At 46.4% G+C, this 15,211-nt stretch overlaps 1 protein-coding gene across 1 annotated transcript in view; it reads left to right on the forward strand.

The window, feature by feature from the left end:
- Nucleotides 1-15,211, forward strand: part of LOC115548750 (phosphatidylinositol 4,5-bisphosphate 3-kinase catalytic subunit alpha isoform) — a 65,061-nt gene that overhangs the window by 10,086 nt on the left and 39,764 nt on the right. The window contains exons 8-18 of the mRNA XM_030363569.1: nt 1,330-1,482; nt 3,193-3,327; nt 5,491-5,615; nt 5,748-5,829; nt 6,102-6,266; nt 6,673-6,776; nt 7,011-7,182; nt 7,742-7,848; nt 9,153-9,274; nt 9,800-9,878; nt 10,381-10,551. Coding sequence (XP_030219429.1) covers nt 1,330-1,482; nt 3,193-3,327; nt 5,491-5,615; nt 5,748-5,829; nt 6,102-6,266; nt 6,673-6,776; nt 7,011-7,182; nt 7,742-7,848; nt 9,153-9,274; nt 9,800-9,878; nt 10,381-10,551 — 1,415 coding nt within the window. The remainder of the gene's footprint in view (nt 1-1,329; nt 1,483-3,192; nt 3,328-5,490; nt 5,616-5,747; nt 5,830-6,101; nt 6,267-6,672; nt 6,777-7,010; nt 7,183-7,741; nt 7,849-9,152; nt 9,275-9,799; nt 9,879-10,380; nt 10,552-15,211) is intronic.

Here is a 15,211-nt window from a genome sequence, read left to right on the forward strand (position 1 = left end):
CACAGATCCGCTCGCTTCCTTAAGTTTCATTTTTAGGATCCGTATGGAAACGGAATGAAATGAGTTTATAATGCTGTCTTGATATCAGGCTAAAGCTCACTCAACCCATTCGCAACGTTTAAATTTATGTGACGACAGATTCTTGGTCATTTTAAATTGATTCAGGGGTACCTCGATAAATCGATTCCAACCGGATACCGATATGTATCGGTGAACGGTGAATCGTTACACCCCTAGCTTTTTTTAATCCAAAGGAATCTAAAAGTGTAGTGTAATTACAAATAATTCCTAGACGTGGAGGATTCAAAATTATCAACTGTACTGATTGTAGCTGTGGGAATGAGAAAACATGATCCGTCACATCTTCTCAACAAGCGTATTGGGTCTCAACAGAAAGCACCATCAAAATCCTACAGAAGACCTACACAATGAGTCCAAACAGTTTTTTTTTGTGTTGCTATTGTATGTTAACCTGGCCGCTATAGTAGACCAAAGCTAAAAAGGAGCAACAGTCAAACACCGGACACAATACACTGGAAGCTTTGAAGCCATGAGCTGCTCCCCTCCTCTCTGATTTCTCATTGTTGTGGTCTAGGAGCAGCATAGGACTCACAATACCATATTTTGGGTGCTATGACGATATATAATGCGATTCAGTAAGCATTGCAATTCTGTACATTTCTTGATGCAATTGTACATTTTAATGTTATTCAAACGTTTGGTATCCAGGCAACATTGAAGAACCCACACTGAGTAAGCTAGAGTTTGAAAGTATCCAAAAAAAAAAAAGATCCAGTCCTTGAGAGGACGTGGTGCGCCTAGCTGGCTAACTTTAGCAATAGGTCTGCCTAGCTTTGTGGAAGGCTCCGGTCATGCAATATGTAGACAGGCAGAGTGCAAGCAGATAGGCGGGTAGAAAGACAGGAAGGCCCTCTAATCATTTTATTAAGGCTGAATTAACAAATTTAAAAACATGCCGAAAAATGCTTATAAAATAAATAGCAGTCCCTAGCTTCAACGTTTGGGTTTATCGTCAAGGTTCGTGGGGTACAGGTCCATCCAGGTCTATTGAATTAAGTTGATTGATTTATTGAAAATGTGAATTGACCATGAGTTGGGTTGGACAAAATAATATGCATTTTGGCACCATTAACTTGCTTCCACTGAGATTAAACATTTTCTAGTAAAACTGACAAATGCAGTATTGGCGTACAGCAAAGAATACCCATACTCACCTATACTCAGAAAGTCAGAATATATTTTTTCTCCCTCCATTAATGCTGATCCCCTCCCCCATGCTGGATGTGTTTGGCTTGTCGGGTCCTGCAGGAGCACTGTCCGCTGGCCTGGGGCAACATCAACCTGTTTGACTACACACACACACTGGTGGCGGGGAAGATGGCCCTCAACCTGTGGCCTGTTCCCCACGGCCTGGAAGACCTGCTCAACCCCATCGGTGTCACGGGGTCCAACCCCAACAAGGTGAGAGACCAAAAATCTGCTAACTGGCCAAAAGGAAAGACGTGCATTTAAAAAATGTTATACGCAGAATTCTATTTTACATCGAACATAGTCACAAAATAAATGAACTAAACAGCCCAATTATATAAAAATAATTGAAATATACTGTGACTGCCTGGTGTCGGGACATTAATTGTTGCCCGCAATCACTCGCACATTATTCATTCCTGCAAACTTTCGGAAAGAATCACAGTTTTCTTGGTCAATTGAGTCACGTGAATCGCATAGAACCTGAGAGTTTTTCTGTATAATCAAGGGCTACATTTTGCATCGAAGTCTGTCATTTGAAATCTTCCCATTGTATTGTGTGCTACAACCTCCGTAATGAATAATCACGCTGAATCCCGCCCAGGGTAGCTCAGAATTCAAGTAGCCGTGTATCTCGAAACACAGATCAGTCCTTGGGCCGATGATTTTCGCCCTATTCCACCGATGATTTTCGCCCTATTTTACTCTGTGGAGTTTGCAGGTCTGATTATTATCTCTGTGAGGGAATCTGTACGTTTTCTCCCTTATTTGCATTCAACTTTTTGTTCGCTCTGTATCGTCAAAACATTAAACAAAGGGATCACAAGGAGTGGCACTCGCATCACGTGAAGCATTTCCCAAGCAACAAGACAGGGGTTGACTCATGTTTCAGAACAGCGCCGTACAGTCTTCCAATTTACATTATTATTGATTTTCTAATTGACGGGATATTTGCCGTTATTTTTGGCATTCAACTCTGGCCCAAGTGTCTTGGGCCAGAGTTTAAGGCAGGGGGGGGCGTGTGATCCCCATGGTTAAGATGGGGATCACACGGCCCCTACCGCTATTCCCCTCTGTTTCAGTCCCTTTCAGAATGTGCTGTTTCTGGTGTCTGTAGCTTTAAATTAACATTAACTGCTGCCGTTTGCGGACAAATGAGCTGTCAGAGTGAACAGCAGCATGGAGGAGATAGTGATTGTTGCTGTTTGCGGACTCACAGAGCTCCTGGAACTCTCTACGCTCCAGAAGTCCTACAGCATCTCCGCTGCGGGAGTGCGGCAGGAGCTCCGGCGGATAACTGATAAATGTGTCTAATGAGACAACAATTTTTGTACGGAATCTCCCTGCTTCTGAAATGCACGAACATCTCCGCCCAGTGCCTGTCTGCTGGTCCACAAAAGGGCGTATCTTATTTATGCTCTAATGGAAGGGGGATGGGGAAGTGGGTGGGAATATTCAAATGTGTCTTATTCCTACGTCAGAGGAGGCTCTGAAACTGGCTCATCTGGAAACTAGGCGGGGTACTTTCATCTCAGTCAAAAATGTACGGACTTATTTTAAAGTTCATATGCGTGTGGCAGCACCAGAGACCCAAAACAACACCTCAAATCCCAGAAAAAGTGTTGTTTGCATAACATGTCACCTTAACGCTGCGGTATGTGTCTGGATGTAAGGAGCTTATTCTGGGCAGCCTTAGATTTTCGATGCATGTGTCCGAAAGAGGACGTTCACCTAAAGTCACCTATAGTATAAGGCAGCACTATACTAACCCTCTATAGGACGCTGCAGTACACCAATGCCCAGATGTTCAGAGATAGGTGATGAATTACTCTGCATGCGGCCTCCCCCCGGCTTCCACTAGTTGATTATCAATGAGCACCTGGGCTGACATGGTCGTTTTTTCTTGGCATTGTGAACACACAGGAAACGCCCTGTCTGGAGCTGGAGTTTGATCACTTCAGCTGCCCCGTCAAGTTCCCCGACATGGCGTCCATCGAGGAGCACGCTAACTGGAACATTTCGAGGGAGTTGGGATACAACTATTGCCACACCAGCCTGGTAAGGGAATCACAGGATTGGGTTGTGAAATTACACATACGGTTTGTGTGTGTATTTGGTTTGTGTGTTTGTGTATTTGTCTGTCTGTCTGGATCGATGTGTGTGTGTCTGTGTGTGTGTCTGTAAGTTGTTGTGTCTTTTTATGCATGTGTGTGTCAGTGGCGGCTGTTGGTTTTCAAAGTGAGGGAGGAAGGACTGTGCGCTTCTGAGAGCGGATCTTAGTGACTGATCCATTCGTCAAATCAGGCATACTCGATTTGTAAAACTAAATAAAAAAATCTGGGCCTATCATTGGGTCTATTTTTGCCCTCAATGACTGAAGCTATTGGTTTGGCTATGTCAGCTACAATTGTTTTAAGAAAAATGAAGTCACAAGACCAAAAGTGATGTCATTTAAAATGCATCATGCTCTGAATCATTCACTAACATCCTTTCCACAATATCAAACAGAACTGTCAGAGTAACAAACAACTAAAAGACCAACAAGAACATTATTTCACAACTATTTACATGGGCTGTAAGCCTATCATTGTTCGAGGAAAATGTGGATGTTAATTGGTGTTGCAGAATGTTGGTTATGGTGTTAAGCCAATTAAGATTGAGGGACTTCATTTATAGACCAAGTCAATCCTCCTCGGTGTTTGTGTTGCAAAGATATCAGTGACCTGTTCATCACCAAACTTCAGAATTACGGCGTGGTTAGCTACAAGTTTTCAGCACCCTTTCAGACTGCTTGGTAGCCCAACGGAGGAGTGCTGACAAAATAGGTAGGCTCAGTGTGGCGTTCAATTCGGGACCTTGCCTAACTTTTGGTAGTGGAAACAAGAATATAAGTGAACCGAGCCGCAGCGAACCGCACCGCTCGGTGGAAACGCCAATATAATGCCGCGTTTCCACTGCAGGGTGCGGTACGGTTCGGTTTGCCTCGCCTCAGTCCGGGAGGGAGGGGGCGGTATAGTCCAGCTCAGTTCCGAGGTCGCGTTTCCACCGCCGACGGTACCCTTTATGGTAGGCCGGATGTCGATCGCCGCGGCAGCTACGTAAACATCGTAAACAACGTCTTCCTCCCCAAGAATGCAGAGGAACGTCTCAACCTCCTTGTTCGCCCAAGCAAGCGTTTTACGCGACCTGTTCATTGTAAAGAATAATACCTCGAGGCTACTGTTTGTCTTCCGGCGCCCGGAAGTGATGATTCTGTCGACCAATCAACGGAGGGGGTGTGTAGCCGGAGGGCTGTCCGGGCTGCTCCACAGCCTTATTGGTTCATAGCGCTGCCAGGGCTCCTGCTTATTGGTTCATAGGGCAGCCAGGGCTCCTTCTTATTGGTTCATAGGGCAGCCAGGGCTCCTTCTTATTGGTTCATAGTGCAGCCAGGGCTCCAGCCTATTCATGAATAGATTTTGGCGCGATTCAGACACCGTAGCTGGTCACATCCTCTCAGAGGAGGAATTTCCTCTCCCCCATTGAACCCCATGTTATTCACCAGCCGCCAACACTGCCGGTGACATAAATGGGAGTCAGTGGAGGCTGAGGGAGGAATGTCCTCAAGCAGTGATTTTCAATAGGCAATAGGGGGTGCTAATGTCCCTTTACCCAGGGAAACTAACATTACATATACAAAGGCATTAAAGTAGTCATATTTAAGGGCATTATTTCATTAATAGTCTGGGCAATCTACATTTTTTATTTTCAACAATGTTAAGGAGGATCTTCCTCCCTCTGCTCACTGGAGAAGCCTCCACGTGTGTGTGTGTGTGGGTGTGGGTGTGTGTGTGTGTTTGTGTGTGTGTGGGTTGTATTTCTGCGTGTTTCCGTTTAGCTGTGTGTGTCAGTGGTTGTATGTCTGCATGTTTCTCTTTAGGCGTGTGCGTGTGTCTCTTGGAGTGTGTGTGTATGTGTGCGTGTGTCTCTAGGCGTGTGTGTGTGCGTGTGTCTCTAGCCGTGTGTGTGTGCGTGTGTCTCTAGCCGTGTGCGTGTGTCTCTCTAGGCTTGTGTGTGTGTGTCTGTCAGTGGTTGAATGTCTGTGTGTGTTTCTGCGCATGTCTTTGTCAGCATTTGTGTAAGTATTAGTGTGTGTAGATGGGCCGGTGTTCTGGCAGTACAACAGCACAGTGTCAGGATGTGATCAGCGGATCTAATCCTAGGGACTTGTATTGTGCCCAGAGTAACAGGTTGGCGCGTGACAACCCCCTGACTGACAGCGACAACGAGCAGCTCCACTTGGTCTGTAGCAGGGACCCCCTCTCTGAAATCACAGAGCAGGAAAAAGACTTCCTCTGGAGGCACAGGTGAGGCTGTGTGTTTTCTTTCTGATTCCATTATTAAGTAGCGAGAAGCTCTCCAAACCTAACCTGTGCAATATGCTGTTACTATATTTATGCATATGATATGAATTATTAAACATTTCTGTTTGTTTGTAGACATTACTGCTTCAACATACCAGACATCCTTCCCAAGCTCCTGTTGGCGGTGAAATGGAACTCCAGAGATGAGTCCGCACAGGTACGCCGTGTTCGCACTTCCAAACGCTGACGGGCTCTTATTTTGAAGGGCATCACATGGGTAACCGCTTCGGCCTCTGGCCTTGTTCGTCAGATTAATGCAATTCCAGAGATTTTTACAGAGATAACGCTGGGACGAATGTGCTTTGGAGTGCATTTTAGGATGTTGGAAAAGTAAATAAATACAACGTAAAGGGAAGTCAAAGTACTGTTTGTTTTGGTGGGGGTGGGGAGCATTTCCATGTGTGCTGAAGGGCTTGTTTCCCCTCCCAGATGTACTGCCTGCTGAAGGACTGGCCGGCCATTAAGCCTGAGCAGGCAATGGAGCTGCTGGACTGCAACTTCCCTGACCCCAAGATCAGGGAGTTTGCGGTGAAGTGCCTTGAGAAGTACCTGACCGACGACCGGCTGTCACAGTACCTCATCCAGCTGGTGCAGGTGTGTGTACTGCGTAGTATACTGGGAGGGTCTAGTGGTTTGGGGACTCTACTGGAGAACCATTAGTATTGGTATGATACTCAGTGGATATTGGGGTAGGAACCCAAATATCTGCACCCCAATATGCGCTGTCTTGCGTGTAGGCATCCCGAGGTCATGAATGACTTGTATCTTAATAAGTAAATTAGCGATAAGTTGTTTTGGATGAAATTGTCTGAATAAATACTTTATAGATGCTATCCAATGTGAGTGTTTGAATCCGGTCATCTGATTGGATTCATACAGCGTTCTCTATTGTCTGTTTCTAAGTGTGTAAGCAAACATTTATGTAACGTGATTTATATAACACATACTTTACTTGTTATTTTTAACAAGTAAAAAATGATCTTGTGTGTCTGGTCTCTAGGTTCTGAAGTACGAGCAGTACCTGGACAACCCGCTGGCTCGGTTCCTCCTGAAAAAAGCCCTGACCAATCAGCGTATAGGACACTTCTTCTTCTGGCATTTGAAGTGAGGAATCAGGAAGCTGTTAGCCGATAGCTCATGTGATCCCGTGGACCTTGCCTCACTTCACATCGACTCGTTCATTTAATAGAATGGAAATGTTAATTAGTCTTTGTTTGACACACCAGTGTAATTACTCTTTTTTGACAAACAAAACCAACACTATACATAATAAAATACGCCCTCCCTCGCTATCTCTCACATGCCCCTATTCTTTCTCTGTGTCCCTCGCCCGACCAGGTCGGAGATGCACAACAAGACGGTGAGCCAACGGTTCGGCCTGCTGCTGGAGTCCTACTGCCGGGCATGTGGTATGTACCTGAAGCACCTGAGCAGACAGGTGGAGGCAATGGAGAAGCTCATCAACCTCACAGACCTCCTCAAGCAGGAGAAGAAGGACGAAGCCCAGAAGGTAAGGGACTAAAAAGGTACCTAGCCCTTACCCTAAAGGGATGAAGGCGTGGACGCACACTCTCTCACCTTGGTTCACAGTCTCCCTCCTGTGTTTCAGCGACTCACTTAATTCATTAATTTACTATATTTAATAATAAACAGCAGCCCGCTTTGAAGGAGGAGTGAGTGACAGTGGGGTATAGAAATGGGCTGACAGCCGCCCGGGCGGTCTGGTCGGCACCTCATATCAGATCTCAGCGCACTCGATAAATGGTTGTTGGGATGTTTTTCCTTTTGTTTGGCTGAGGAAACGATGATGAAACAAAGTTTATTTTGCTGCCAGAAGAAAAAAACACGGAGAAGTGTGTAAACCGTAACTAATAACGTTTGAGACGCACCCTGGCACGCTCCCATGCCCACACACTGTCTGCCAAGAGCTGTTGGAACACACAGGGGAGGTGCTGCAACGAAACGGCGTGTTAAATCACCTGACAAGCCTTTTTTAATGCGACACTTATTATAAAGAGGGGGAGGTAGATTTAATCATTTCGTTTTTTATGTCTCTTTGCTCTTGCCAGGTCCAAATGAAGTTCCTGGTGGAGCATATGAGGAGGCCCGACTACATGGACGCCCTGCAGAGCTTCACCTCGCCCCTCAACCCCGCCCACCAGCTGGGAAACCTCCGGTAGGAAGACTAGCGCTACGGCTAGGAAGCAGCCTAGCTCTCAAGCTAGTACATAGGCAAGCTCTCATGCTAGTATGAGGTCAAGCTCTCAGGCTAGAAGGTAGCTCTCTCGCTAGCTCCCACGCTAATATGTAGCCTAGCTCCCATGGCTAGTATTGAGATTATTTCTCATGCTAGTGCGTAGATATGCTCGGGTAAGCTACTATCTGGCTATCTCACACTAGAAGATAGGCTAGATAGCTTTCCCTGTTCCATAGGCTAGTGGAAAAAGCTAGTTCTCAAAGTATGTTGCTATATAGCTTTCCTTGGTATAGGATAGTATGTAGGCAAGCTCTTGCATAGCCTAGCACTCAACCTAGTACCAAAGCTATAAAAAGCTATATAAAGACGCCTCATTCCCGCCCCCGCCGCCCCCTCACAAACACAACAAGCATGGAGGATACCGGTGAAGAAAACGAGACGGCGGCGTGAGATGAAATTGTTTCAAAGAGGAGAAACAACGGCTCCATAATATGGAAATGGTTCGGGTTTAAAAAAACATGAGCAGCAGCTGCAGGTCATCTGTAGAGAGTGTAGCAAAACCGTTGTGGCTAAAAGTGGAAGCACGACAAATCTGTTCAGCAGCGGCACAATGTGCAGTATGAGGAATGCGTAAAACTCTGTGGCTGTGCTGCTGCATCACCGGCCGCGACAGCTTCTTCTGCCCCGAAACCAGGGCCGGCGCACGGCAAAGGCGACCTAGGCGATCGCCTAGGGCGTCAAATGTGTTGGGGGCGCCCTCTGGTGGCGCCCTTAATTAATTAATTAAAATATACAAAACAAGCGAAATTAAACCAAACATGTTCCCAAATGGAACGGAGAAGGGAGGGGGTTTGGGATTAAAGTTAGGGCGCACTGAAACCCTCACCGTAGTACGCAGGACAATGCGTCAAAGCCATCTATCCCACTCTATTGAAAATATCGAGATATATATCACCATTCAGCCAAAAAATATCAGGATATCATATTTTGCATATATCATGCAGCCCTACTATGTTGCCTAGCTCTCACGCTTGTATGTAGGCTGGCCCACTGTTGTTGAGCGTGATAGCTTTCAGTGTTTCCCCAAGCACTGTATGTTTAAGGCGGCCGCCTGAACAACAATAGGGCCCCGCCTTGATTACCAATGTATTAAAAAAACAAATATATATAATTTATTTTTATTTTTATCATCAAGCACCCCCCCCCCCCCCCCGCTTTTTTTTTCCCTAGTCCATGTGCTATGCTTTTGTTCGCTTATTGGTTTTGAATGTGTTGTATTGTAGGCTAGAGGAATGCAGGATGATGTCTTCTGCCAAGCGACCTCTTTGGCTGAACTGGGAGAACCCTGACATGATGTCTGAGCTCCTCTTCCAGAGCAATGAAATCATCTTCAAGAACGGAGATGGTGAGCTCACGACGCCTCCCTCTCCCCACTCCCCCATGTCCTTCCTTCCTTATTGCCTATTTTCCCGGCAGTCTTATCTTTCCTTGTCTCATATTGTGACGTGCACACAGTATAGTTGTGTAGCATAATGCATGAGCAGAGCCTATTTATACAACACCACTCCCCTCTGTGGTCCTTAACCCTGACGCGTCGCCAGGAACGTGTCCAACTCCACACGCCACAGCTCCTCCTGCAGCCTGCCGCATCGCAGACGGATGCAGGCGGTTAAGTTCATGCAACCTCAGCCTCAGTTCCTTAAGGGACATCAGGTGATCAAAGAGGAGCTCCTGCTAACATGTTCACCCTTCTGTTCTCTTTCCAATGGTCCATCCTCAACTCCCCCTCCCTCACCCTCTCGGCATCTCAAACACCTCTCCACATTGCCCTGCCCCTCTCTATATCTCTTCATCTCTCATCCTCTTTCTCTCTCCATCTCTCCTCCCTCCATATGTCTCTCGCTCTCCCTCTCCTCCTCTCTACCTCCAGATCTAAGGCAGGACATGCTGACGTTGCAAATCATCAGGATAATGGAGAACATCTGGCAGAACCAGGGTCTTGATCTCAGGTAGGCTCCCCGTCTCCGTAGTGACAGCCCTGTGATAGAACCGGACTGGCCCTGCCCCCTTCCTCCTCCTCCTCCTCCTCCTCCTCCTCCTCCTCCTCCTCCTCCTCCTTCCCCTTCAACTTCTGCTTTATCTGTGCTGCAGTACCTGCATGCTGATTTACAGTGGTGATTTAAAAGTGGCTCCTATGCTCATTCTATAACCCTCTGTATCACACACACTCACTCTTTTGCTCACTTGCTTCTCTTTCTCCCTCTCGCTAGTAAAGTCTCAAGGTACCAGATAAATCCTATGATCCATTGATCTATTAAAAACACTTCTTAGCTTCTCCTTCTACACTTTGCTTTGGAAGATTCTTAAAATATTACATTTCTTTTAATTATTACAACCAACACACACCATGTCCTTCACTCGCGTGCAAACATATATGGTTAAACTCGCACACACACACATTCTTAAACAAACATACTCACACCTCACTCTCTCACTTGCTGTGCCGTGCAGGATGCTTCCATACGGGTGCTTGTCCATCGGGGACTGCGTGGGTCTGATCGAGGTGGTGAGGAACTCCCACACCATCATGCAGATCCAGTGCAAGGGCGGCCTGAAGGGAGCGCTGCAGTTCAACAGCCACACGCTGCACCAGTGGCTCAAGGACAAGAACCGAGGAGAGATGTGAGCTGTTTTACCTTTCTCCAGGTCTTTACAGTGGTAATCCTGGAGGCAGGATAGTCCAGTAGTCTCTGTTTCTCTTTCAAGAAGTTCTGATCCATTCAAAGTGGGGCTGTTACTGTAGTATAACTACTTTCAAATGTGAGTGGAAAGTTGGGTAACTGTATCTCCATCAAGGAGTACGTAATGGGATATGAAAGAATCTCCAAATGCGTACTGCGATTTGTGAACGTGTATTCAGAATCTGCATGTGCCTTTACCTATTGAGATTTGTAAATGTGTAAAACAAATCTGTAAATGACCAAACAAATCTGTAAATCCATATGGCTAAGTATTTTGCTCAAGTCATCAGTTACTTGTGCGTTGACGTAACTTTTCTGCATTGGCGGAGACCTGCAAATGTGTGTGGCGATTTGCAAATGTGTTTGGAGATTTGTCTGTGTGTTAGTAGTTATACTGTCCACATACCAGCAGTCGGCAGTAGCACCCAGTGATTTTAAAATTGACAGGGCTGGGCTGTGTTTGCGGAGTCACTAGAATATGATCATTAAAGGAGACATATTATGGTGTTTTCCCAGCAAGTAAACATAGTATTTGAGTTCTAGAAAACATGTTTCTGAAGCTGTTTGCTGGAAATAGCTTTTAGAAAAAAACTCGCCTACCGCTATTCCCTTCTGTTTCAGTCCCTTCAGAATGCGCTGTTTCTGGTGTCTGTAGCTTTAATGCAAATGAGCTGCTGCCCATTGACCAATGAGCTGTCAGACTGCACCACAGCATGGAAGAGAAGGGATTGTTGCCGTTTGCGGAGTCCTGAGCTCTATATCATATAATATTATAATAATAATATTATATATTGGTATTTATATAATATTAGATCCAATATCACGGCCAAAAGCTATGGGTGACTCAGATTACATTATGAATCATAAAGACTGCGTTTGACATCTCTGGCACTTCCACAAAAAGTAAAGAGTCGTAGTGGGGGATATCTCGGCCATGGTTGAGAGGAATTGGGGGAAAGGAACTTTGGCCTTGACTCTCTGAAGTCCATGAACCACGACATGGAGGAGATTGTACTCCGGGAGGTGAGCTGCCGGACTTGCCGCCGAGCTTCACGCGCCGGAGCTGCCGGACTGCCGCCGAGACCTACCCCCGCCGGACCTGCCAGCTTCGGTGGCAGTTTAGCTCCCGGAGTATACCCGCCGGAGCAGCCGGAAGCTTCAGCGGCAGTCCAGCGAGGGTAGCTAGGCGGCAGTCCGGCAGCTCAGCCATGAGAGTACAATCCCTTTCTCCTCCATGTCTCCTCCTCCGGACTGCCGCCGAAGTTTCGGCAGCAGAGGCGGCAGAGATTGTACTCCAGGAGCTTAGCTGTGCAGGGCTGCCGCCGAGTTCCCCCCGCCGGAGCTGCTCGTCCGCTGGTCCACAAAAACTTAGCTATGCTCTGATTGGAGGGGAGTGGGGAAGTGGGAGGTAATATTAAACTGTGCCCACTTCCTACGTAGGAGGGGGCGCTGAAACGGACCCGCCAGTTTGGTAACTGTAGGTGGGGTACTTTCAGGAATGCATATCCCACTTAAAAAATCATGGACAGACTTTTCAAAGTTTGTATGCGTGTCGGAGCATAGCTGTGTGGCTTGAAAGACGTCACGTGAGAAGAGATTCCTAAACAAAGACGTTGGATCCTTATTTTACTAAACGAAAACGGTGAATGACCAAGCCGTCTTTGGTCATTCATGATCGTACAGGGGGTCACATTCTTGTAAGAACACGTTAAAGGGGACATATTTTTAAATCAACACTTTTCCTGGGTTTTGGAGTGTTGTTCTGGGCCCTTGCCGGAGCTGCCAGACTGCCACAGAAGCTTCGGCGGCAGTCCGGAGGAGGAGACATGGAGGAGAAAGGGATTTTACTCACGGAGGGTAGCTGCCGGACTGCCCCCGAGCTACCCCCGCAGGACTGCCCGCCGAAGCTTCGGCAGTCCGGCCGTCGTCGAAGCCGTCCGGCCGCCGCCGAAGCTTGTACTCCAGGAGCTGAACTGCCACCAAAGCTGGCAGGTCCGGCGAGGGGAGCTCGTGACAGTGTTCCTTTACCCCAATTCTTCTTAACCATGGCCGAGATATCCCCCACTACGAGTCTTTACTTGTTGTGAAAGTACTAGAGACGTCAGACGCAGTCTTTATGATTCATAATATCATCCGAGGCGTACAGCTTTTGGCGGTGATATTAGATATGATATATAAATACCTATATATATTATTATCATTATATTATATAGATATAGAGCTCCAGGAGTCCGCAAACGCCAACAATCACTTCTCCTCCATGCTGTGGTTCACTCTGGCAGCTCATTGGTCAATGGGCAGCAGCTAATTTGCATTAAAGCTACAGACACCAGAAACAGTGCATTCTGAAGGGACTGAATCAGAGGGTAATAGCGGTAGGCACGATTTTTTTCCTAAAAGCTATTTCCAGAGAACAGCTACAAAAACATGTTTTCTAGACCTCAAATACTATGTTTACTTGCTGGGAAAACACCATAATATGTCTCCTTAAGGCCCTTTTACATCAGGGAAAAAAGAAAGATTGACTCAACCTAAATAGGTTAGAGAACCAACGTCCTTTCAGTGAAATGGAGTTTAACTTCTAATCCAAGTGTTACATATTTTAGGGATGGCGGTTTAGGATGAGGGGTAGGGATGTGATTAACTCAAAAATGTCATGGTCGAATAATCAGTGGGTGGTATGAACGAATAATCGATTATTCGATGTGTGCCGCCATTCACAAAGGCAGCCATGAATAATCGGCAAGAAATCACTTAATATCTTAAACCCAAAAAAACGACTACCTGCTAAGTAGTTCCAGTCAAATTGTCTGTTCAGCCTTCAAAACGAGAGCTGGTAAATTGTGAAAAATGCATTAAACTGTAATCAGACAACGTGTTTATATGCTCTAGTCTAGACCCTATGGTATCTGTGGTATAAAGGCTGGGACGAATTTTGAATTATATGTACAATGCATAAAGTTAGCTCTCTGGCGCATAGCTGAGCGGACTAGAATACCTCGCATTGCCAAGTCGTAGCTAAGGTCTGTCCTATTTACTGGAGGAGTGAACAACGTTTCCGTTGCATAAGAACCTTACGGGAGGTTAATGATTGTTCCAGGTATTAGGCCCCGTCCACACGAAGCCGATTTCATGGCGAAACCGCAAAGGTCTTGTACGGTTCGGCCTTCCGTCCACACGAAGCCGGCGAATCCGCTGACCGAAACCGCAAACTTCTGAAACCACCCTCGGAGGTGGTTTCAAATCTATCCGGTTTCGTTTTGGTTTCGTGTGGACGCCTGAAACCGACTGAAACCGCAAACCATGACGTCATCGCCCCACCCCTCGACCTCCTAGCCAATGGCTCTTAAGCCCGCGGAGTCTCAGAAATCACAACAAAAAAGATGATGGCGGACTACAAGCTTGTAATCGTTCTGCAGCATATCATGTCCCTTGTTGGGTTGCTAAGCCATTATTTATTGAGAATCTAGTTCGCCATCGTAGAAGAGCTGTTTGTGTTTTTAGTGGTTCGGGGGACAGCCTTTATGCGCATGCTCGCCTCTTCTTCTTCTGGATTTGTGTACCAGAAGCAGCGCCCCTTATGGGCCTGGAATGTTTACTACAGCGTTTCTACAGATCTATCCGGTTTCGCTTGGCTTCGTCTTTACGGAGATACTTCGAAACCGGATAGATCGAAACCGTAACGGTTTCGCCCGTTTCGGCTTCGTGTGGACGGGGCCTTATTAGTCAAACCCTCAGTTATGGCTTGTGAAAAACTTATATTTTGATTGTAAAACGCATGAAAATATAAACTAGAACTGCAAGCAGTTATGCAGGGGTCCAAGAAGTGTGCATTTCGCCGGCACAACGCGACAAGAAATGTGCGTTTCGCCGGCACAACGCGAAGCATGTGTTCAAAACGCTACCCTGAACCTGTGGATACAAAGGATTTGACTGTGGTAGGAGTAGCGAGAAGTCAGTGTAGCGTTTTCGCGGCGAAATTTTGTAGAAGATATACAATTTCCTCGTTTATTGCGCCCCCTAATGGCGAAATTTTCCGAAATTTTTATCGTACGACATTAAGGTTAGCACCAACATGTGTGCACAATTTGGACTCGTTCCGATGTCTAATTTTGGATTTCTTTGGATTTTTGATTTTCCGCGTCTAATTTAGCTCATAAACCAATATTCAAAACGCTACCGTTTCGTCGTCAAAGGTCGCATCAAAAAAGTGTTTCATGCATTCTTTGCGTGTGCGTCTGAAGATGTCGTGTGCAAAGTTTGGTGTCGATTGGTCAAGAAATGTGGGAGGAGTAGGGAAAAACAGTTTTGCGGTTTTCGCGATTTTGCGAAAAATATTTCTAGACGCAAATGGGCGTGGCCTAGGCCAAAAGATGCAGCAGACTCCAGTGCATCTGTGTGTACAAGTTTTTGGACTCTGGGAGGTTCGGTGTGGGAGTTATAGCCCAAAACGCGTATTCCTTGGTATAGCGCCACCTAGTGGCCGGCATGTCTGGATTTTGTCGTCTGCGTAGTGTTCACGGACCTGGATCTAGTGATGCAATTGGCGCGTATGCACCATTTACGGTCTGGGCTGTGGTACCACTTCTAGCCGGGAATAA

The sequence above is a fragment of the Gadus morhua genome, chromosome 8, assembly GCF_902167405.1.
Source record: "Gadus morhua chromosome 8, gadMor3.0, whole genome shotgun sequence".
NCBI lineage: Eukaryota > Metazoa > Chordata > Actinopteri > Gadiformes > Gadidae > Gadus > Gadus morhua.